This window comes from Toxotes jaculatrix, chromosome 3 (genome assembly GCF_017976425.1).
Source record: "Toxotes jaculatrix isolate fToxJac2 chromosome 3, fToxJac2.pri, whole genome shotgun sequence".
Lineage (NCBI taxonomy): Eukaryota > Metazoa > Chordata > Actinopteri > Toxotidae > Toxotes > Toxotes jaculatrix.
The window spans coordinates 20,439,940-20,463,432 of NC_054396.1; the positions used below are offsets into that span (position 1 = coordinate 20,439,940).

General features: G+C 38.8%; 3 protein-coding genes across 6 annotated transcripts; all 3 read right to left on the reverse strand.

The window, feature by feature from the left end:
- LOC121179106 (poly(rC)-binding protein 2) lies at nucleotides 1-11,903 on the reverse strand. 3 transcript variants are annotated; one of them, XM_041033736.1, is made up of 13 exons: nucleotides 11,752-11,903; nucleotides 10,215-10,343; nucleotides 8,893-8,916; nucleotides 8,751-8,783; nucleotides 8,502-8,618; nucleotides 8,272-8,403; nucleotides 7,977-8,105; nucleotides 7,242-7,316; nucleotides 6,375-6,416; nucleotides 5,022-5,094; nucleotides 4,143-4,195; nucleotides 3,704-3,873; nucleotides 1-1,275 (listed from the first exon to the last, which is right to left on the reverse strand). In XM_041033736.1, the coding sequence occupies exons 2-13, from the start codon at nucleotides 10,281-10,283 to the stop codon at nucleotides 1,239-1,241; spliced, it is 954 nt and encodes a 317-aa protein (XP_040889670.1). In that variant the 5' UTR covers nucleotides 10,284-10,343; nucleotides 11,752-11,903; the 3' UTR covers nucleotides 1-1,238. The 3 variants fall into 3 exon arrangements, with proteins under 3 accessions (XP_040889670.1, XP_040889669.1, XP_040889671.1); XM_041033735.1 differs by having other exon boundaries at nucleotides 5,022-5,121; XM_041033737.1 differs by lacking the exon at nucleotides 6,375-6,416 and having other exon boundaries at nucleotides 5,022-5,121.
- A 445-nt stretch (nucleotides 11,904-12,348) lies between these two features.
- Nucleotides 12,349-15,604, reverse strand: prr13 (proline rich 13). 2 transcript variants are annotated; one of them, XM_041035110.1, is made up of 4 exons: nucleotides 15,532-15,604; nucleotides 14,896-14,942; nucleotides 14,324-14,784; nucleotides 12,349-12,817 (listed from the first exon to the last, which is right to left on the reverse strand). In XM_041035110.1, the coding sequence occupies exons 2-4, from the start codon at nucleotides 14,909-14,911 to the stop codon at nucleotides 12,782-12,784; spliced, it is 513 nt and encodes a 170-aa protein (XP_040891044.1). In that variant the 5' UTR covers nucleotides 14,912-14,942; nucleotides 15,532-15,604; the 3' UTR covers nucleotides 12,349-12,781. The 2 variants fall into 2 exon arrangements, with proteins under 2 accessions (XP_040891044.1, XP_040891043.1); XM_041035109.1 differs by having other exon boundaries at nucleotides 15,519-15,599.
- Nucleotides 15,605-16,863: 1,259 nt separating this feature from the next.
- LOC121179944 (anti-Muellerian hormone type-2 receptor-like) lies at nucleotides 16,864-23,058 on the reverse strand. The gene is made up of 10 exons (XM_041035108.1): nucleotides 23,022-23,058; nucleotides 22,060-22,251; nucleotides 21,571-21,735; nucleotides 21,003-21,104; nucleotides 20,078-20,184; nucleotides 19,717-19,945; nucleotides 18,412-18,566; nucleotides 18,116-18,272; nucleotides 17,077-17,210; nucleotides 16,864-16,980 (listed from the first exon to the last, which is right to left on the reverse strand). The coding sequence occupies exons 1-10, from the start codon at nucleotides 23,056-23,058 to the stop codon at nucleotides 16,864-16,866; spliced, it is 1,395 nt and encodes a 464-aa protein (XP_040891042.1).
- Nucleotides 23,059-23,493: the final 435 nt, after the last annotated feature.

A 23,493-nucleotide genomic window follows, 5' to 3' on the forward strand; every position in this document is an offset into this window, starting at 1 on the left:
TGGTTTGAGCATTTCACATCTTTATTTCTGTATTTTTTAAACAATGTTGTGGCACCCAGGTCTACAGTCTCAAAAACGTGCACAAAAGTTCTCTTTCCTGCAAATAAAAAATAAAATAAATTCTGACTTGAGCAAAGCAAAGAGCAGGAAACTAGTGTTAACTCACAACCCTTTCTTTGTCTAGTTCCAGAGCTTCAAATGATTTCAGTTCTCAGCCTCATCACATTTAATAGACAGATCAGTCAGTGTCCAGGAGTTAATCCCCCCTTTGGTAGTTAAAAAAAATATTTCCTCCATTTAAAACAAATATTCCAACATTTTTTTTAGTATATATCAGTCTTTACAAAAAAAGCGAGGAGAACCCTCTGCTTCCAATCCCTTGAGCCAAGCCCAAACCCCAAAAACCTCCCATCCCAGCAAAATATCAACACATGATCTCAGGACCAGGAGAGGGGGAAAAACAGGAATGACATGTGGGGTCAAGGGACTGACATGCGCAGTAATACACATTTTAAATTATCTGGATAAATTCAACTGTAAGTGTTAGAACATTTGTCTTTTTAACCAAATATAACCAGTGACAGTGCATGTACAGCTACGTATTCTCCTCAGTGACACGAGTGTAATCCATGTTACAAGCACTTCAGTTGAAAGGGTGACAAAGGGGGAGAATGCTGTGTATATTTAAAGCAAGTGAGTGTGGACGAGAAATGGACAGACCGACTTGTGGAACTGGGTGAGAAAAAAGGGGAAGTATATAAACACAATAAAACAGTCACTCTATTCTTATTTTTGATTTTTTTTTTTTTGATTTTTCCTTTTTTGTCTTTTCCTTTTTAAAGAAAAAAACTGACTGTACAGAACTAAATCTATATGCCTATTCAGAGTTTTCCAACTCTACTCCTCTGTGATGGCAAAGAAAGAAAAGGGAAGAGAGTGAGGGATCCATCCAAAAAAAAAAAAAAAAAAAAAAAAAAAGTCTAATAACAAATCATTAAAACCTCCAACTCGACTCAAAAAGGGAATTAAAAACCTAATTGTTTGCTTTTTTTTTTGACTAAAACCAAAACAAAGAAAATAAATAATGAACTCAGCGGATCAAATTGGTGGTGGTTGATATGATTTCAAATGAGGAAGAGGCAGTATAATATATAAACTCTTAAGGTGGATAGTTGCATTGACTGCTTTATGGTAGCCGATGATATAAAAGTGAGATTTAGTGCAGATGCAGTGTCTTATCAGTTGGCTGCCAGTCCTGTGGCCTCAGAGGAAAGCCTGGAGAAACAGACAGAGAGACACCCGGAGACCAGGGAGGGAGAAAAAAAATAAGGCATGCAATCAGACAGACAAGATAAATGTCAACCTTATTAACTATACATTACAATAATATAATAAAATTCTGTGTAAGGAGATCAGCTAGGTGTCCAGTTTGCCTGTGATAACATTTATCAACAGCTGATCAGTCAGATCTCAAACTGATACTTTATGGTTTGTTAATGGAGCTGCATTAAAGGCAGAGTTCAACATTTTGGAATATGCACTTATTTGCTTTCTTGCTAAGTTAGATAAGAAGTTCAATACTGCTCTCACGTCTACCCACGAAATATGAAGCCACGGCCAGCGGCTGTTTAGATTAGCTTAGCATGAAGACTGTAAACAAGGAGAGAAAAGCCAGCCTAGCTCTCTACCAGCATTTCTGATGCTCACAAATTAAAACAATTTTATCTTATCTTCTTTGTTTAATTTATACACAAACTGAAGTGCAAAAATAACCCTTGTGATTTTACAGGGTGTTATGAGTTGGACTATTTCTTGACTGAGCAATGTAAGTTTGTGAGGTCTTGCCATAACTCCAGGAAGTGACGTTTAAACAAATGCACTGTAACATGCTTATTAGTGAGCTAAAAAGGTGATAGCTGAACCTTTTAGTCTTTGCCTCTAGATGTTTCCAGTCTTTTGGCTGAGCTAAAGTGACGATGTTCTAGCACCAGCTACATATTTACTGTATAGACGTGACAATGGTATCGATTTTCTTTAACTCTGAGGAAAGAATGTTAGTGTGTACCTGCAATGTTAAACTATTCCTTTAAGCTGAAGCTAAACTGGTAACATGACCTAAAAGATGATTTGGTGCCTTTGATACCTGAGGGCAGATTAAGTCGGAATTGAAATTACAACAGTTTCATACATAAGCAGAAAAAAGTGATACACCTACTCTCCATTATGACAGCTAACATTAGTCACTTAAAATTCACTACAAGAAAAACTATCCCCATAAATACAATTTGACATCTTAAAGAGAGCCGCTACCTGAGCAGAGCTTACACAAAGAGAGAAATGCTTCAGTAAATCTGTGAAATAGTTCACTGTCCATGCTAAGTTCAAAGTTCAAAGTTAAAAATATAATGCACTCAACATGTCATTTCTTTAGGAGACAGGCCAAATCAAGCTACAGATATCTATTTTATAAATATGGCAGCAACCACCTTTCTGGCTGTATATCACTTAGTTGTGTGCATCTGTTTTCTGTAGTAAGCGTGGCATGGCACAGCCAGATACAAAAGCAAGTGCAGGTACAGACAACAAAGAGCATTGTCAGTACTTTAGTAATAGATGACTTATGTTTCCTTCGTTAGTAAGGGGAGAGCCTTCGCCTTTTAGACTTGGAGCCGAGCTCTGGGGCGATTTTGGGCTCAGTGGGGATTGGGTGTGCAGGGTTACTGGCCCCGCTGACAACATGGAGGGCCAGGAGAGGGAGGGGCTTGAGACTGAGGAGACTCGACACACAGGCAGGAGAGCTGGGGAGCAGGGAATCAGTGGAGGAGGAAGAGGAGGAGGAAGAAGAGGGAGGAGGCGGCCCTGGAGCCAACAAGGACAGAGGGATGGAGGCTGAGGGGGGCACCACACAGGAGGAAGAGGAGGAGGAGGAAGAGAAGGAGGAGGTAGCAGCAGAGGAGGTGGTGGTAGTAGTAGTAGTAGTGGTAGTAGTAGTAGTAGTAGTAGAGGTGGAGGGAGGGCACAGGCTGGTCTGTTCAGGGTTCAAGGAGGAGGAGGAGGGAGGAGGTTTAGAGGACTCTACACTGTAGAAAGAGAGACAAGGAGAGAGGGACAACACAGTCGGGATGGGTCACAGGGCAGGCTGGTGAGTAATGGGTGGGAGGGGGGGAGTTAGGGGTAGGAGGAGTGGCGGGGTGTGGGGGAATCACTCAGGGATGTGACCAAAACACAGGACAAAAAGCTTCATTAGAAATAAATCTGTCAGTTAAAAAGAAAAGCAAAGAGAGAGAAAAAAAAATCGCATCTCTTGTGATGGATCATGGATCAATGTGGAGCTAAGCAAAAGGTAGAGAAAGGAAATCAACACAAAAGTAGACTGAGAGAATTTCCACAAATATCCAAATTAGGCACACATAAGCAGGTAGGCCAGTTATGTAACTGCATGTGATATTAGGCACATAAACTAGAGAGACGTGACAGCCCAGCACAACAGCATGGGACAGAACAGCAGGACCAAATTTAGAAAAAAGATCAAAAAAAGAAAGGAAGGAAAAGAAAATCAGGCACTCCCAAATAACTATTTTCTTTACTTTTTACTTGTTTTTAACTTAATGTTACAGCGAATGCAGTGTTTTGATTTATTAAAGCCTGTGACTGAATGAACCACCTGCCCAGAGCAAGCTTATTATATAACTGATTATCTCACCTGGCGTTGATGAGGTACTCCGCCAGACTGATGCTGGCAGGCGAGCCTGTGATGGTGACCTGGCGGTCAGTCGATCCGTCCACTGGATTCGCAATCTTGATCTGGGCGCCCGACATTTGCCTGATCTCATTGATCTTGGCTCCCTGGCGGCCGATGATGCACCCAATAAGCTAGAGGGGAGAAAAGCAGGAAGGTTAAGTGACAGGAACGTTTAACAGACCCTGAATAACATAATGAACACACGCCTCAGGTAAAGTTAGAAACCTGGAATTAACTTTAATAGAATTTTATGCACAAAAGGTTGTCATTCACATGAAGCATTTTTTTAAAAACTTTTTCGTGGTTTTACTCCCAGTCTCACAGCATGGTTAACATTGAGACACAACACATGCCTTAACTGAAAACCGTTTAACAGATAAAAATGCACTTTAGCACTTACATCATTTGGAATGGTCATCTCATGGGAACTGGTTTGAGCAGAAGCATCTATCCCTGAAAAATAAACAAACAAGAAAATGATAAGCAACAATGATTAAATTAGCAAAAACAATATGCTGAAATGTGCAAATCAATCTAAATGCAATATAAAGCGTGTAGCACTTAGATGACAGAAAAACACATTATGAGATTAATATGCCGAAAAAGCCATAAATTTCATCAGGAGAGTTGGAAAACTTAAAATTCTGAAGTGTCTGTGAACACAAAAGGCAAAATTAACATTAAACTGTATTCATTAAAGGAATGAAATTATAACATTATTAATACATGGGGCAATCAAATATTCAGTGTATCTCAGCAAGGCTTGGACTCATTCCATTTTTACAACTTTGTTAAAGTTCCTAGTTTAAGATTTATGTCCTTTTCATCACAGGTAGTGTGTAGTTTGTTGTGTATTTTTTGTCTGGATTGCCTTATCATGAATTACATGAAAAAGAAATGAGCTAAATATTAGGGACACCTTTCAACATAATGCAGTCTGATACAGCACCCAAAAAAAAAACCTTTAAACTTTAAAATCCACTGCTGAATGTCTGTGACAGAGTCAAAAACAAAAACTATAATCTCTTTGTTCTTTGTTTTACCAGTTGGCTTTCTCAACTGGTAAATTGGTATATGTTTAAAATGATGCATGGCCACTATTTAAGTACTTAAGTCTTAACTAGTTATATGTTTTTTGTTTCTTCCAAGTACATTTGAGGAACCCAAAAAAAAAAAACAATATAATGTTTGTGTTTGTATCGATATATCTCTGACTTTTGAGGCAAACAAATGGATAAAATGTCCAATTGATAGGAGGGGGTTATGTCATGCTGCATACCAGTGAATCCCTGGTTGCTTGGTGCGATGGGGAAGGGGCTCTGCTGCATAGCCAGCTGGTGAAGCTTGGTGAGCTGTGGAGAGATAGCAGCAGAGGAAGACTGTGAGAGTGAGAGAGGAGGCAGGGAGAGAAATTGAGGAAATGGAAAACACAGGAAGAGGGAAAAACAGAAAAAAAACATCACAGTCAGTACAGACAGCTACACAAAGCAACTCCAAAGGAAAAACAAAAAACGAGATTTCACACACATTTGGTTAATACAGTAATGTGTACAAAGATCTCTTATCCTTTCAAAATGCTCTACATGGATCACTGGTGTCTGGCAATCAGTGTGTCTTAGGACTTGTCTATGAAGGGTACCCCACAAGTTTTCCTCCAAAGTGCAGGCTGCATCTCTTGATAATGTTTTCTTGCAGTCTTCAGGGTCAGAGGAAAGTCACAATACACAAGGGAGGAGCTCTCAATATGCAGGGGATTTCCTGACCAACTCCAACAGAGGACCCAAACATAACTGAGACAGTCTCAACTTAGTTTAACATTGTACCAGTTATCACCACTATAGCTGGAAGGCAAGATCTCTACAATAAAAAAAACTGTTTTAAGCAATGACAAACTTATTACATAAAAGTAATCACACTGCTTAAGGAACTTGAAAAAATAAGTACATATCTGAACTCTATATGTTTTTCCCATATTTTATTTATTTCCCATTAATTTTTACCATATACCACATCTTATCTTATATTTGACCGGGAATTTCTAATTCTGTTGATAATTTTCAGTGGCAGATAAAACTAGTAACATTTAGTCTAACACCAACCAATACCTGAGAGGACATCTATAGCTCATTTAAAAAAAGATAGAGAAAGATTAATTGAGTAAAGGGACACATGGGCAGAGGACAAAGTAACAATGAATGGTTAATGAAGAGGGGGGGGGGGAAATACAACATGTTCATTTGGGACAGACTAATGAACGAAATGTAAAACAAGACAGAACAACAAACGGAAAAACAGAAAAGAGTGAGCAGCAGGAACATATTATTATTCATGGAACAGTGGAGAGTCTGGACAAACACAAACAACAAATGTCAGTTTAATTAACAACTGACGGCCAGTCAACTGAGGAACTATACGAACATGAAGTGCTAACAGTGCTGCTGCTCTCTAAATGGCAACAAAATCTGACAATAGTTGATCGAAGGGAGGCACAGTAAAATAAAATCTAGGGGCAAGTGCATCTACACTTATAGGCTGTAAAACGAGGTGTGGGTGGTTGCACATTTTGGTAGAGGACAGTTGTAATTATGGGTGGGAGTGGTGGGGGTCATGTAAAAATGTCTACTGCACTTACATCTGGCTGTGGAATCGCGTGCTGTCCTTGTACGGCATATGCCTGAAACAAATGAAAACAAAGCTTTCATAGGCCTCACATCTGATTTTGTTACTGCTCGAGCTACATTCTCCTAATATATAAGTATCTCTTCCAAATTCCAACTCACCAAAACTTTTCTATATTAAAAAAAAATAAATAAATCATTTAAAGAATATCAATATGTATGTCTTGTCCAAAGTCTCCACATTTCTGGGAAAAGAGAAATCTTTAGAGACACTGCAGTGGAATTAAGGAAAACCAGAAGGAGAGGGTTTTTTTTCCAAAGAATAAAAAACGTATTTAGTAAGATAAAAGACCTTGTAATGTTAGGCCAACAAGCATCAGAAAGGGTTTTGGTTCAGACCAACAATAGTAGGAAATAGGTCGCCTTACTTCTGAAACAACAAAACAGACTCTGGGGCAGGGGGTCAAACAAACTGAAGGCGTTTTAACAAACTCCCTATAACACAAATGTTTTACGATCATCCCAATACTAAAGTTGCTGATACACTTTCGAAACAATTAACACAAGCAATTCTTCTTTCAACTGTTCTCTAAACTTAAACACCTTCAACAGCTACTCTTTCAACTGACTATTATGACTCAGCCAATCAATCATAAAAGTATCCAAACTGGATTTGTCTTTCAAGATGTTTTTCTTACTTTAAGTATATTCAGAGCCTTTCATCACACGTCAAGACTTCGCCATATATAATATTCTGCACAAATGTATATTCCACACTCATCAAAACCCAAGTGATAGAGACAACTGCAGTAATAAATATCCCCCAAAACATCATGATTAAACAGGTGAGATCCAGTGTCCCTCTGAAGCGTTGTATATACCTGTCCGCCTGCAAAGATGACGGGGGATCCTGAAGGCTTGGGTCGGTACGGGATAGTGACCCCCTTAGGGGGAGACTGCAGAGGAGACAAAGCATGTGTCATTATCTTACTATCCATGCCATCAAACAGTGAAGCTGGGGAAAAAAAATTAAATCACGCTACATGTCAATAATGTTTCATTGGTTTTTACATTGCAAATGTATTATACTATTACTTGTACTAGTAATATTATAGATATAGTACAAAGTACAGCAACATGAAAGTCTTAAAAATTTTCATGAGGTCCATACTAGGAATGTCTTGGTTTAGCTTTACCTCATCCTTTGAAGATCTGTCTCAATCTGATGTTCATATTTTTTGTACATAGGACAACTGAATTGTGTAAACTTAGCCTAACATGCTTGGAAAAAAAATAAGTGAAGCAATTACAGTTTATTTACCACTTAACAGTTTTTGCTTTAGGAAAATATAGCCGGTATTAAAAGTTTTCTTCAACAGTTACTTATAACAATGTTCAGGATCGTATTATGTTTTACATAGTGCCCTATAGTGTTTTTACAATATCTTTAAAACACTACAGTATCGGTTCCGATCCCGTCAATCAGCTCAAGACATCCCTGGTCCAAGCTCAACACACAACGGACAAAAGCCAGAGACCACAGTATTTCCCATTATTAATTTACAGGTCAACAGCTGCCACTTCATTTGCTTCACTGCCTTCATGAGTCTACTTACCTCAAGCATGACCACGCAGATCTGCTTCACACACTCAATTATCGACTGGGGAGTGCCAGCGATGGTGATGGCACGCTCCGTGGAGTTAGGGAGCATGTCTCCTGCCACTTGTACCTGAGCACCGGTTGACTGAGGCATATAAATAGATGGAAATGAGATAAGAATTTAAGACCTGCTGAGTATAATCAGTGCTTGATGTACTAAAATCCACAGGTAGAAAGATGACGAGGAGATTAAACCTAACATTCTTATTTTTTTTATAGGTATTGTATTACATGCGCTTGTCTCTGCATACCTCTCGAATTTCCTTGATTTTGCAGCCACCTTTCCCGATGAGGGAGCCACACTGGCTGGCAGGCACCACAATGCGTAGGGTCACTGGGGGCTTGCTGGTAGCTGTGCTGTTTGTCATTGAGCTGCTTATGTCCTGGCAAAAATGTGAAGACAAAGGTTAATGTGTTGTTTGTGTTTAGACTGGTCACTGATGACCTGCAAATCCATTAGACAGTATAAACTGTGACCCACCTCTTCCAGCTTTTCAATGATCATGGAGAATGCTTTAAAGATGGCGGTGGTTGGACCTGCCAGTGTAATGATCCTCTCAGGACAATTGCCCTCAGAGATATTGATACGAGCGCCACTCTAGAGACAAAAAGAAAAGTAAGGAACTGAAAGAAGAAATGTGGAATATTTCCGATTCGTAAAGACAAACTGTACAACTCCCACTGTACTGTATCATAACTATAGCAGAGAAACAGGAAGAAAAGACCTCACCTCTTCTCTCATCTTCTTCACAGATTCACCTTTCTATTAGTAGAAGATCACACCAAAGTCAGATTCATTATCACTTAAAACATGCAGACCTTTAAATAGTGATAAATATTCAAAATGTCAGTTATATTAAACAGCAGCTTACCTTTCCGATAATACTTCCAACTTCCTAAAACAAAGAGAGATGCCATTCTATTAGCATGATTAATCATCTTTTCATACTTGACAATTATTACTACCACAGAGTAGGACACGCTTCACCTCTCTAGCTATGGCTTGTTTAGTCTACCTGGGAATAAAAAAACTTCAATGAATAAGGCCATACATGTACAGTTTCCTAAATCTTGGACAAGAATAAAAAGCGGCATTGTAAGTGCACCTCCTGCAGAAATTCCTCAGTGGTTATGAGCATAAGATGTAATCCATTTTAATAATTCAGGATGCTTCCGCTGATTAGCTGATGATCAAAATAGTTCATAGTTCATTACAGATGGCTAAAGTGGTGGCCTATTAAATTGAGGAAAACACCCCAAAAGTGTGATTGATAATGACTTTCCAAGATCTTTATCACAGGCAGTTGCTGCTTCTGTCTAATCCCATGCAGACTTGAGATGGTACTGTTGACCACAGTGAGATCCAGGATGCAGGCAAGTGCACAGTATATCTAGGCTGCTAATGCATAGCCAGGGCTGGGGCCTCTTCTTGGATGCTACGAGCTAGCAGAAAATTTGGAGAATCTTTTTTTTTTTCTGGATGTATCACAGTTTGGTTTGTCAGCAGTATGAGCTGACGTGTCAGAGTCAGATTTTGAGCAGCCGCTTCTTGCCACATGGCATCTCAGCACTTGAAACCACAATAACAACAGGTCACTGTGGAACTCAAGAAGCAACAAGTGTGTGGTTATGGCACTGTTGTGAAAGCCAGATGGATCAGTGACAACGGCAAATACAATGTCAGGCCTCCCAGTCGGGAATTTAACCAAGTGTTTAATAGAGATGTAGAAATGGCTGTTTGAATGCATTTGATCTTTCAAGCTGCTCTGTGATCATTCAGAGAGAAATGCAGAGGAAGGAGATGTCTCTGAAATTCTGAAGGTATAAAGGACATAACTGTATATTTGAGAGGCTGATGAGTATAACTCTCAGAAAGATATCTCACTCTTTTTGAAATAACCAAACAATAGCAAAGGGGAACATTTGAATATTTTAGCAGAGTGAGTCCAACTTGGGAAGTGACACATTTAGACACGAAGCAAATACGATCTCTTATGTACGAGCGCCAGCACAGTGACATGCCAAAACACCATTCCACTTTGCTTTGAGATACAGGATACCATCATCATGTCAATACCCTTACTCATCACATCAAAGCCCCAGCCCTTCAACATCCCCCAAGGACTTCATTTCCATAAATATAATGTCATAGTCTATTAGAGTGCTGACACAAGCAGCTGATGGGTGACCTCACCTTGCCATGCATGAGCAGCCTAATGGTAAGGGTGACATTGAGCCCTCCTTCAATCACACCGGAGTCCATAACTGCAAATGCAACTTAGCCGTCCGTATGGAACTGGGGTCTTTGGTCACCGAGATAGATCTAAAAGGGACATACAAACATAGCAGAAGTAAAATACCATGGGTGATCGTGTGACAGGGCTAAATTGAGGCAGAGTAAAGAAAAAATGAACAACATGAATGCAGATTAGGGGTGACATTAAGTGAGACAGGTAGAGTTTCTCTATCACATTAATGACAATGGTCTGTTAACATTGACTTACACATAATAAGCAAAGCGGTTAACACGTGAGGTGTGTCTCTGTAGCATGACTATACAGCAACATTCATACATGGTGAGCTAACAGTACATCTTAGCACTGGCTAATATAAAATGTTCTGACCTACTGAGCTTTCATAATTCTTGAAAATACAGATATAACGTTACTCAGCAGTCACAGATTTAAATATTATCATTACACAAAGTACTTGATGGGCCCTATCTTACTAATTATAAGAGAAACTAAAACATTCAGTTCAGTCAAACCAGCCCATGCCTCATCCTTTGACTAAATGTGCAAGTTAGATAACAAACTTATTAACATATTGTGTTATAAATGTTAGTTTTCCATATTACAAATTTCCCCTCTGGAAATAAACGTGAACCCATTCAAAAAGTGTATGATAAATCTGTGCCATAGCCTAAGCTAACGTGAATGCTCTTGAAAACTGACGATGAAACACACAAAAAAAAAAATGGCTAAAGGCTCATTTTCCCTGTGCCAATCGCATGCTGCTTTTAAGGAGCATCTTATTTTCAGACATCTGAGGATTATCTCGACTAGAAATAAGTTATCGTGACTCCAAACAAGTGTATTAGCGCTGAATTCATCTCAAGGCTATGTGCAAAAAAACATATGGTGTGTGCTAACGATGCCTCCATCATTAGCTATGAATCAAGTTTACCAACAAACGTGAGGACTATTTGCCCTTCATTACTAAAGTTTAGGCTGTATTTCGTCAGATACATTCCCACGTATATTCACTATGAAAAGCAAATATATTAGTTAGTCACTACGCTCGTGTTTTTCAGTTTAAAGTAAGTCCGTTTAACTATTAAAGCTTGTTGTGAGACTGTTAGCCGCTTAGCATTTTGGTTGCTCACCGTGTTGGGGAAAATGAATGGAGCATGCGTGCGCTACTTAGCAAAGCTAGCTACTTCGCTTAATTACTCAACGTTACCAATAGCTGACCAAATATCGACACCCTTCATGGCATGGCAGCCAGGCCCTCTTTTGATCCAATACAAGCGCTGAACAATAAACAGCACTTTTTTTTTCAAAGGCGACATTAAAATCAAACTTCCCCTGTGCTGAGACTGCGTGCTCATCGCCGTGCGGCCTTGTTAGCACGCTGGACGAGCAGCGGCTAGCTGCTGGGCGCGATTTCTTTCCGCTACTTCTGATCATAACAACAAACACAAAAACAGCAAACATCAAAATAAAACTCACCTAACTCCTGCGCTGGTAAGTGACCGGGGGGAGGGTTGGGGTTGTAAGGGTAGAAGGGGAGAGGTTCGGGAGGGTAGAAACCCGGGGGAGAGTTTAGAGAGGACTCGGGGAAGAGGGAAGAGTGATGTGAGATCGAGCTCCACTCCTTTACACAAAGACAACAAAATTATCACCTCTGAACTTTCCCCTTCCACCCAGCACCCCCCACCCCCCATCCCCCATCCCGAGTCTGACCCCAAGACGCCCCAGAAAATCACGTAACACGTACGTAACACATTTGTGGGACATTATGCTACAACATGGTAGATTAAATGCAAGGATGTCATAAAAAAATAAGAGTTATTGCGTACATTAGAAACCTAGTTGCATCGGTTTAAAACAGCGACGATCTGCTCTCGGAAATAACTTATGTCCCACATATTTTACATGTATTTAAACATGGATTATTAAACAGACATATGCTTCAAAAGTGTTTCTAATATGTTCGTATTTACAAACTTCAATAAAATAATTATTTATATGGCCACTAGTGGGCGTAAAGTGTATTGCAACTGTTTATAACAAATCATTGAACATCTTGGAGACGACACACGCATCTTAGGCTTCTCATTTATTTCTATTTATTAAGCAGGATTAATTGAAGGTCCTTTATGTATAATTACATAATTACAAAGCAAACGTTTTTCTGCAGTCATGTACAGCAAAGAACATATAATTAGAAAACAAATGAGTATATATATATATATATATATATATATATCCAAAAATTAGCCCTTCTTTAGAATATTTCAATATGTTTGCACACAGGTGTATGTATTTACACTGTTTGACATCAACACCATAAGTGAGATAAGAAATTAGTGACAGTATCTGGAGATACTCACATCCAATGCATACATTTCTAGTGTTATAAATAGCCCATAATAGATATGATGAAATTATGTATTTTTCCAGTAATGCTGTTTAATGTGATAAGAATGACTTTTGATTGGTTGCTCTTTCCGGAAAGCCGTGTCTTGAAGTGGTGGCCTTAGTCACTGCTGCTGCTGCTACTGCTGCTGGAGGACTGTGGAGAAAAAAATATATGCTAAATTTCATTTAAGCTGCATTATACAAATGCAAAATTTGCAATGAAATTTTGATGGACTAGGTGAAAGGTTGGGGATAACCTCCCATTACTCAGAGAGTAGACATGTTTATAAGTCATGACACAATCATGTGGAAGGAATGCTATTATCATCTAACTATTTTCAATGCTCTGTGACAACAAATCTTATTAGTTAGTTAGTGATTGTAATGGATCATGGGTTTTCAGCGTCATCTTGCCTACAGTCTTTTCAGAAGGTCAAAGCTTGGTGTTTAGCTTATGAGGTTTTAATCTCAAACATGTAGTTTGAAAAGGTGAGTTTTCAGCCACTCCCACCCAGGTCGCTGTCATTGTTCAGGCTCAATTCATTCAACTTTTTCAAGCTAGTCACGCCCAGAAACAGATCAATTTCCTAATTTTCCATTGGTTTATAATGGGGCTTTTGCTTGGTTACACTTAAAGAGTTCAAGATGGGTAAAACCTGCAGTGAGGTCACACAGTTTCTGGAACCTGATTAGTAAATCCCCAGAACCTTTAAGGCACACCTGGGTTATGGTTTTCAAACCTAGTTGCAGTATCTTGTAAAAAATCTCCTAGACGCATTTAGAGGTCTCTATAAAAATTTAAACATGATGCTTACGTCCACTTCTTTATAAAATTATAGTATTTTTGTGTCATTCAGCCTGTATGGAATTGCGTGTGATTCTAAGTGTAAAGTAAATGGTTTTTACTATTCCATACATTTAAAATGCCACATCTGGATTAATCATCTTTAAAAGCCAGCAGGGTAAATGATTATCACAGTCACTGTGCTCACAGAAATAAGGTTAACTGTTAAACCACTGCTGTGTGTTAAACACCTGACAGCACCAACCTCAACTGAACCTGTTCAAAGCCACATGTAAGCTCTTTCTAAGATAATCAAATCAGTAAGCCAAAGAAGTCTTTTTTTTCAGGAAAAAAATGCCAACAAAACTGCAGGTTAATCATCTCAAGTGAAAAGATTTCCTGGTTTTAATGGTCTTATATAATATCAAACTCACTTTAAGCTCTGGTAACCTGTGCTGGGCATTTTTCACATTTTTTTCTCTTATTTGCATCTGGCTGGATAACTGATACTGAAATTATACTTTTGTTATGTTGAACACAGTGAGATCCAGGATGACACACAAGGTGCAGAGAAATAACATGACTATCCCTTAGATCTGTTCATAATGTATTGTTTTGTCTGTGCTCATAAAAGTATGTATCATGTTTCATAATACAATCTAGTGGAATATAATCATGATCCCCAACACTACTCTCTTTCACTACCGGTGTGTGTTTGCAGACTGAAATGAAGTTGGAGGCCTGGGGCTGAAGGGCGTAGGCAGGTTCAAGTTTCACCTTTTTATCTAATATTGATAAATATTAGATAATGTTTCTAGTGCAGGAGGGACCATTTTAAACAACACTTCCATGGTGCACCTTCAAACCCAATCTCACCTTGCCATGTTTGTAGTGCCCATGCTTGTGCCCCTTGTGTGCTTTCTTCATCTTCTTCTTCATCTTTTTGTGGGCTTTGTGTCCAACAACCCCCATTCCCACTCCTGCTAATCCTCCAGCTAACGCTCCAGTCATGGGATTCATCCCTCCATGATGATGACCTTTGTGGTGACCCCCTTTTGGAGAGTGTGGGTATGGACCTGGATGAACACCTGCAGGAGGGACCACTGGATAGCCACCTGGAGCCATAGGATTAGGATAAGGTCCTGGGGCTCCATAAGGCATCGTTCCTGGAGGTGCATTTGGTACCATAGCTGGGTATTGACCAGCTGGGTATTGACCAGCTGGGTATGCTGGATTTGGAGGCTGGGGGAAGACTCCTGGAGAAGGTGCAGCAGGATATGCAGGGTTGTAGCCAGGAGGGTAGGCAGGGTTTGGTGGGCCCACTGGAGGTGGAGGTCCTGATACACGTAAAATCACAAACACACACCTTACTTTTCAGAACATCTATATTATAAAATAAGGTATAAAACATTATAAAATATACATGCTGGTTATCTGTCATATCCCACCTTGATTTGGCCACATGACTGTGTTTTTGGCCTGACAGGTCAAACACCTGGGGAAAGGTGAGAAATTAAATGCAATAAATATTTAGAAAAATGACATCACACGTAAAACGTAACTTTTATTAGGTGTGTAACTTAACTGTATATTTTTTTTTGTATCTAATTTAGAATCTGGATTTTGATTCAAAACAAATCAATCAACATTTAAACATTAAGTTATTTGACAGTGAAAGTTTGTTGCTTTATAAGTTCTGATTTTACATTGGAAATATGTGATCAGTGAGTATAATAAACTGCGGTAGGCTATGAGCTTACTTTGTTATAAAACTTTATTACAACAAGTAACAAAATTGCTCAGTTCCAAAATAGACCTCTTGTTCACAGATTATTTAGTCATTTTCAAACATAAATATTCTCAACACAGGTCATAACCTCATGTCTAAACTGTGGTCTAATCTCTAATTTCGCAACATTTTCTCCACTTAACTCTGTATTACAGGTATGATATGACAGAAATCACAAAAAATAAGTCCAACTCATCTGACTGTTATAGTTTCAGGTCGGTATGTTCCATACACGCTACTTATAATCACTGTGTGTCAATAGCTAGATTTCATAGGCTTTACCTTTATAACTTGCCTCGGGCCTGAGTTAAGTTTGTCAGGAATCCCACTAAGCTCCGTCCGTGTTTGTGTTCCGCATTGAACTGAACGGAAGCAGCAAAAAATGCACCAGGAAGCCACGCCCGTTGTTAAAGGCTACGCACGTTATTTACGCAATGGCAAAAGTCCAGCAGGCTTTGGATGAAAAGCTGGCCTTCTGCTTTTTATGGTACAAAAGACAATGGAATGGAATGATGGTGTTTATTCCCAACCCATAGTCGGTGGTTTTTTAAAAGGGATAAGCTACGAGGGGTTGTCCAGGACACACGCTCACACACATAGACACATCTGTTTTGAAATTGTTAACATCTATGAATCACACTCCGCATTTACACACACATCAATTACATCATGGATCAACAGTTATGTAAACAGTTAGGTTTACAACACAGGGCTCTCTGTTTCTTTCATTATTTCACCTTAACAAAAACAGCAAAGATGTTGCCCAGAGAAATTAAAAACTTTATTTAGGCATACCTACAAAACCATACCAATCAATGTGAGACATTATATAAACACCAACATACACATTTAAACGTGTCATTATAGGAAAAGCACTGCCACAATTCAATTAATCAATCAATGAATTAATTAATTGTGATAACTGCATTCAGTTTAGATGTGTCAGTTGCAGGCTTCATGTAAAGACCCTTTTAAAGGCCTATCAAAGTAGGAAAAGCACAGTTGTTACTAATAACATTAAAGATGACTGTTCTATTGACGTGTCCCAGTAAGCAATGATAGTGTGACAGTGAGTCAGCCAGGAAATAATCATCTTACTGTGACAAGAGAAAAAGGCCCATTGTTTACGCCCACTTACTGGCGTGGCTTATCAGAGCACGGAGATGTAACAGAGCCATAATTAGCAGTATTAGCTCCACTACTTAACTTTAAGTGTGACTAGTAGTGCTAAGTATGTTTTTTTTTAATTGTTAGTATTTAAATACAAAACCAAACCTATATATCACGGTTACATAAAATTACCCAAACAAATACAAACAAACTAACCTACTGCTGAGAGTGAAGTAATAACATTTTTTTTTTCATTCTATGTCAAAACCAATAATTTGTATTATAACATTGTGGACATGCTTTTTCATTTTCACTATAATGTACCTGGAATAAAATGTATGAACAAAGTTGTAACTACCAACTAGAGAAGAGAACGAGAGTAATAGAAACATGTTCAAGTCAAGTGGCTTACCTGTAGAGTTCAACCTGATTAAACACACATGCTGAAAAGCTAAACAATAGTGACACAGTGAGAACAGTGCAAATACTACAGCAAGTCAGTCTGGGAAAATAAAAGTTATGGAGAGTAACAAGACTGAAGAGAAGCTAATCTGTCTACAACACACGGAGATGTCAGTCGGGCGTCCGGGTCACAGTCCCAACAGTCTGTGAGGAGCTCCTGCAGAGCAGATCCCTGAAAGATTCAAACATACAGTCAAAACTCTCACTATTGCTACCACGCCAACACAAAAACCAGATGTCCAAATAAAAAGTACTTGTGTTAGAATACCTGTGGCAGCAGCTTCCAGTGTTTAGGTATCGAGGGTCTCTTGTCCATGTTAAACACGTACGTGATGAGGCTCTCCAGTGTTACGTTACCCAGCTCAGCTTCATAAGGCAACAGATGCTGTGGCACAACACTGCCTGCAGATGGAGACATCTGTATTAATTTTAACACACTTATCCTCATGCTCCAGCCTCCTGAGACCCAGCCTGTTCATTTGTGTCCTCTGTGGTAGACATTTGTTTTTGGTCTATATCTTTTGACTAATTTGAGCTACCCTACTAAGTCCTGATGTGCTGAATAGAGGACATCCTGACCTTTCAATGTTATCTCATGTACTTTACCTCATTGATTGATTGTGGGGTTTTTTTGCCCAATCAAAGATTCAAACCTGTGTCAGGGCCTCCTGACTGTCAAGAGGACCCCACCATTTGTAGATACAGGTCAAATGTTAAGTTTAATTTAGAAAATTTCATCAGAAAATTGATTGAAATTCTTGTAAGCCTCTTTCAAAGCGTTGCTGGATTTTTTTTTTTCAGTAAAATCATTCTGTTGTTCACTACAGTGGACATGCTGTAAAATCTTAAGTAAAAATATTTTTTTTTATAAAATTCTAAATTGTGAGTTGTTGTTTTAGTTCCAAAGAGGCAGGAAATCACCAAAAAAAAAAATGTAAACTGAAAGATTTTTTTTTTTCCTCAGTTCTCAGGTGGCCAAATGAAGTGTTTCTAAGCAGTGCACAGAGATACAGATGATTACACAGATCAACCTCAAAAGAAAAGTTGAAGCAGAAACTGTGAAAACCAGACAGTATTCACTGCTGTTGTGACCATTATGCCTGACTAAATAAAGGCTTTTAACTTCACTTTTCTACTTGCACTACCTAAAAATCTGCGCCAGAGGAACATTCTCCTTCCTGTTACAAATTTTACTTTCAAGAGCACCCAACTGTTCCCTGTGCTTACTGCATGTGAAATCAATATAACAAATTGAAGCACTTTCCTTCTGTAGTTTTTTTTTTCAAGAAGATTGAAAAGCAGTTTACCTTCAAATAAATCATCACAGCGCATCCAGATCTCCCACAGCAGCAGTCCCAAAGCATAGATGTCCCCCTGTATGAGACACCAGCAGCTGTTTAGGTTTACAGAGCCTTCCAGGATCTCAGGGGACATGTAATGCAGTGTGCCCAACTGAGCAGGACCCTGCAGATGGACAGAAATGTGAGAATCACTATTAGATTTTGTATTACAGTTTTTCTTTGGTGAGCTGACAGTTTCCTTTTCTTGATTTCACTGTGCTGTGAATTAACAATAGCAGTTTGTGAGTCCACGTATGTCTCACCTCAGTGTTTGTTGTGTGGTTCCAATTGAGATGTCCTGAACAAGAACGCAGGATGGTGGAGCATCCAAAATCGCACAGGGCACAGGTACCATCGGCTTTTACAAGCACATTGGAGCTGCTGAGGTCTCTGTGGGCCACGGGAGGTTTATGCACATCTGCAAGAAAACACACACATGGTTCTAAAAAGATTCTGACTATTTAGGATATTTAGCTACAGTGGATTTTATGGATCAAGAGAGACTCACACTTCATTTATTAGGCCCATCAGCCTCTCAGTAGCAGCCACTACACCTGTCAGATAACACATCTGAATAATTCAAATGCCACCCCATCTGCAATACTGCTGGACTGTGAAGGTTGCTTTGTGTTTATGATTATGAACCCCTGTAACATATCAGCTGTTTGCATGCAGCCTTATGTTTTTTTTTTTTCAATATTGTACAGAATTTGAACATATATAAGCACATGATAGTACAGCCATGCTTCTGACCTAGGTATGCCATAACACACAGACACACACATTTGTTCACAGTAATATTCAGGCCAATACCATATCTGCGAAGGTCACAGTGGAGATAGGAAAGTCCCTGTGATAAAGACTGGCACAGTTTCAGTGACTGCATCCAGTTGGTGGTGTGTTTACTCAGAAAGGAATGGAGAGAACCCTGAAATCAAAGGGACACCAATCTTTCATGAGCAAGAATGTGAACATTAAAGAGTCTGGCCACACGGGCTTCAGGTACACAATAAAGATATGAGTGTGAGAGGATTTTGTAAGATAGACTATAGATGATGAGTTAGGTTCAAAATGTACATAATCAGGGTATCCACCTCGTCTCACTGGGCTACAAAGACACCATAAATCCAGCTCTCAAAAGAAGAAATGCTAAATATCCTGATGAGAACAACTGAATGGGAACACACTGGTCTAAATTTACATGTGCCCTTAATATGGAAGCAAAGAAAGGCCATAACAATTTAAATTTTGTAAGCAACTGACTGGAATTTTTAGATCCAAAAATGACTGATGGAATTTGAGCAACTTGAAAATAATCAATACTCAAGTTTTTGAAATTGTACAACTTGAACTGGGAATTCAAACAACTTAAATTCAGATAAATGTTTTTCAGGAAAAAAAAACTATTTCAGTGTGATAAAGTTTCAGTGGGATTCAAATTTCAATATTCAGGATTATGCATTCACTTTCTTGTAAGAGTCAAATACTTATGTCCTTTCGTTGCTTCCTCACCCTCATCTTTTAGAAAATGGGAAAACACATTTAATTTTCCATTAAAGAATGGTTGCCACTCACGTATTCAGCACACTGCAGAACAATGAGGAAACTGCTACCATTTGCTTTACTCCCAGTGCCCAGGAAGTGGAGAAGCCCAGCATGCTTCATCAGTGGCAGCTCATAAACCTCTTTCTCTACAGTAAATTTATGTTTCCAGCTTGCAGGGAAAACTTTCACAGCCACCGTGGATCCGTGGTATTTCCCCTGCCAGACAGTTGCAAAATGCCCATGGCCCAAAATCTAAAGAAGATCATAAATGAACATATAGGTAAAAGGGCATTGTAAAAGATATCACCTAACAATCTGATTAACCACGCTGAAAGCACACCGAAAATATCATCCAAAATAAATGCATTTGATGGTCAGGCTTACCTGCTGCAGTTCAATGTCAGCTACATCAATCTCAGTGGTTTTTGTTGTTTGGCAGGAAGACAGTGGTGAGACAACATAATCATGAGGGTAGACTTGTAGGTTCCCTTCTAAAATAATTAAAGTGTTGTAATTAACACACACTCATTGAAGGTAATGTGACACTACAAATAAAGCCACAGTTCATTTTTAAAAAAAGCCTCACCGAATAGCCAGATGAGAAAATGTGATTGAAGAGTAACAAAGAAAAGACGCAGGTAAAAGGGAGTATTATGGCAGAGATAAACACCAAGGTCAGTCCAGCAGAAAGAATGAAACAGTTCCAAGGTCAAACAAAGACATCATGAGAACCGAATCTGAGTTTAAGAAATGTGGAAACATGGCTGCAGAATGTTTTCCTTGAGTCCTTTGAGAAGCAGAGAGCGTATTTGATACAAAAGAGCACTATCTATTAAATGTTTTTACAGAAACAGCTATGCAGCCTGTCTGTTGTGAATCCAATTCTAAGGCAGTAAGAGTGATTATTCAGGGGCTGTTATATTAACGTCATGTTCCCAGGATGAGCAGTAGCTGAAGCCGAGTTTGTCTTCAAAATCTGAGGGATCAAGACAATAAACACCTTTTCAGTATGTTCCTAGTTGACACCTACAAAAACACTGACTGTCACTCACTTTATCAATCTTGTTGATTATATCATAAAACTGTGGCAGCACAGCCCACGGTAAAGGCAACTGATTTATTCTTGTTTAACTCCCACTTTCTGCTACTGTATTTAGTAAAGCAAATCAATACGTTGATACAATCTATACCTGAATTCCCAAAGTCATCCTCTGAAGTAGATAGTTAAATTGAAAAACTGGCACAAATTGAAAGTGAAACTCTTATCCCAAAAAAAAAATAACTGAATTGGACACAAAAAGGACTTTACTTTTGTCTTTTAAGAGGCGTCTCCATTTGGCAGCAGCGATCATGAAGCACAGGATGAGCAAAGTTCCAATCAGGATTATTACAACAGCTTTCATGATTGCATCTATGAAGAAAACAAAATGCACAAGTTAATATTTGCTGTGAATGGTGAATAATGCTGTTTTACATCCAATTTTGTCAAGTTCATCAATTAAATGTTTAATCACATAAGAGGAAACCTGAAATGTTCAATTTATGTGCAATCAGAGAGGAAAAGTTTAAGTCCTAATTTGTATTAATTAAGTGTTAAATGAAGTGTTGCATGTTAAAAAATAATGTCAAAGGAAACACAGCATCAGCTTCAGATTGATATTTTTCAGCTTAAACCAAATTCAAATTAAAGAAGAGTGGTTTGTTTTCAGGAGACACGGGTGCAGGTGCGGGGGTAGATGTCTTTTGGAACAATAATAACATTTTCTGTGATGAAAAGAACATATCTCATGCTGGTATAATGTCAGAATAGTATTTTATCACTATGTGGGATGAAAGTGATATTGAAAGATTGGGCAGCAACCTTATTGCTATCATACCAGCAGAACAAGAGTAGGTGAGTCCAGGCTGTTCTGAGTCTGGGGTCCAAGAGATGTTGCTGTTGCAGAAGTCTGTGTGGCATACACATTTAATGAGGCGACTGTTAAACCTTGTTTGTGCCTTGCAGGTTGCATCTGGGCAGGACTTTTCAGCAATGTCACAAGCTGCAACAGAAAAATCAGCGACACCATAGATGATTTAAAGAAAACATAGAGCAGAGAGCTGCACTACGCTTGTAGACTCGCCTATATTTACAACATAATACACATATACTTTACAATAAATAACTAATGTCATCTAATATCAGTCAGGGATGCCCTGAAATTGACTGGCTTAAATTTGATTACATTTTAAATCACTTGATAAAGAGCTAAAGTCCAAAAAGTGTCCATGGCTCTTCATAATAGCACAACAGCAATCTAGCATGTAGTCTGGTCCAGTTCATAGGCACTGGTCCAGTCACCTAATTAGTTTTAAGGTTTTCTCACCAAGAAGGTCGACCTCTGGCTGGCCATTGACGATCAGAAAATATCCCACACAGCAGTGGGTGTTCTCACAGACCTGCACCGACCCGCTCACATTGCCAGCAGTCACGTATTTGTTGTTCTGAGGCGTCACATGGAATACACACTGTCTCTTCTGAAGTAAAAACTGGCTGGAAATACATATAAAGATGCTTTCTGGGAAGAGGAAGAAAGACAAACAACAGCTGTAGATGTGGTTTAACCAGCCGAGCTTACCCTTTCTCTGTGGTTGTAACAATATGGTTTGTGATCTGGGCTTCATGGTGACTCTTGCACTCTATAGTGCTCGCAAACTAAGAATCTTCAGCTTATTGTTAAATAATGCACAGTTTCTCTTTTTAAAGTAAGTATTTAACTACAAGCTATCATGAAGTCTTAGGGTTTGTAAGACTAAACTTATCTGGTGATGTTTCTACCAATAGAAGAGGATTTAATATTATTACTTGGTCCTGGGTGATCTTTATGTGGGTAAGACAAGACGAGACCCAGATGTGCATCTTATAAACACCCCCTACATACACATCTTTGCTTTTACACTGTTCCTGATACTGGACATTGCCTCAAAAATAATTTCAGTGAATTTCAAGTTTCAGTTCAAATAATCTTTTCTATTCAGTTGGTCCATGAAATTTGTTGATCCAGGTGATATGATCCACTAAAGAAACAGGTACATTTAATCAGCACTGTAGTAACAGGGCATCCATTGATAGACTCTTTTTTTTTTTAAGAAGTTACTAATATTTCCCTACAAAAAACTTCCAATAAAGTTCTTCTACTGAGTTGCTAAATACTATCAGCTATCAAACTACAAATTAGAAGTGATTAATCAATCAAAAATACCACAAAAGCAGAAAGAAACACACATACAGCTTAAGATGAAAAAGAAGGATTTTTTTTTTTTTTTGTAATATAGAGAGTGCACTCACCCACAGCCAAAATCGCCCAGCAGCGTTGTAGGATCATGGTCACTCTGAGACCTGAGTGGCCAAGTAGGGAGCGACTGTTTGTCAGTCCTGGGAATGTAGGAGGAGTTTCCCACGTTTCCCGGCATCCCTCCCACTGTCCCACACCTGCATAATGCTGCATGTATCTTTCAGGCAAATTCTCCGGGGGTCACAGAAGGAAGCTATAACTATAACTCAGAGACAGCAACCATGATTGTTTTTGTTTACCTATTTTATTGTAGTCTTACAATCACATATGAAATTAAGGTTTGATGATTTGCACCAAGAAAGGAATCACAATTAAAACACACTAAAAACACACGTGGTAAATCAAAATTATGGCATAGAAGTTAATAGGTTTAAAAAACTAAAACCAAATTAAGTCACAATTCTGAGATACTAAATCAAAACTATAACTTCAAATCAAAATTTGTTAAATATTTCACTGTAAGTC

Excerpts from the sequence above, each read along its gene's own strand:
- LOC121179106 (XM_041033735.1), bottom strand. The coding sequence starts at position 10,283 with ATGGACTCCGGTGTGATTGAAGGAGGGCTCAATGTCACCCTTACCATT. Across the intron at positions 8,404-8,501 it reads TCATTGAAAAGCTGGAAGAG|GACATAAGCAGCTCAATGAC; the intron begins GTGGGTCACAGT and ends CATTTTTGCCAG. Across the intron at positions 3,874-4,142 it reads AGATGACCATTCCAAATGAT|CTTATTGGGTGCATCATCGG; the intron begins GTAAGTGCTAAA and ends TCTCCCCTCTAG.
- LOC121179944 (XM_041035108.1), bottom strand. The coding sequence starts at position 23,058 with ATGATCCTACAACGCTGCTGGGCGATTTTGGCTGTGG. Across the intron at positions 21,105-21,570 it reads CACCTACTCTTGTTCTGCTG|ATGCAATCATGAAAGCTGTT; the intron begins GTATGATAGCAA and ends TTTTCTTCATAG. Across the intron at positions 18,567-19,716 it reads GTGTGCTGAATACGTGAGTG|ATGTGCATAAACCTCCCGTG; the intron begins GCAACCATTCTT and ends GTTTTCTTGCAG.
- prr13 (XM_041035110.1), bottom strand. Across the intron at positions 12,818-14,323 it reads GGCACTACAAACATGGCAAG|TCCTCCAGCAGCAGTAGCAG; the intron begins GTGAGATTGGGT and ends TTTTCTCCACAG.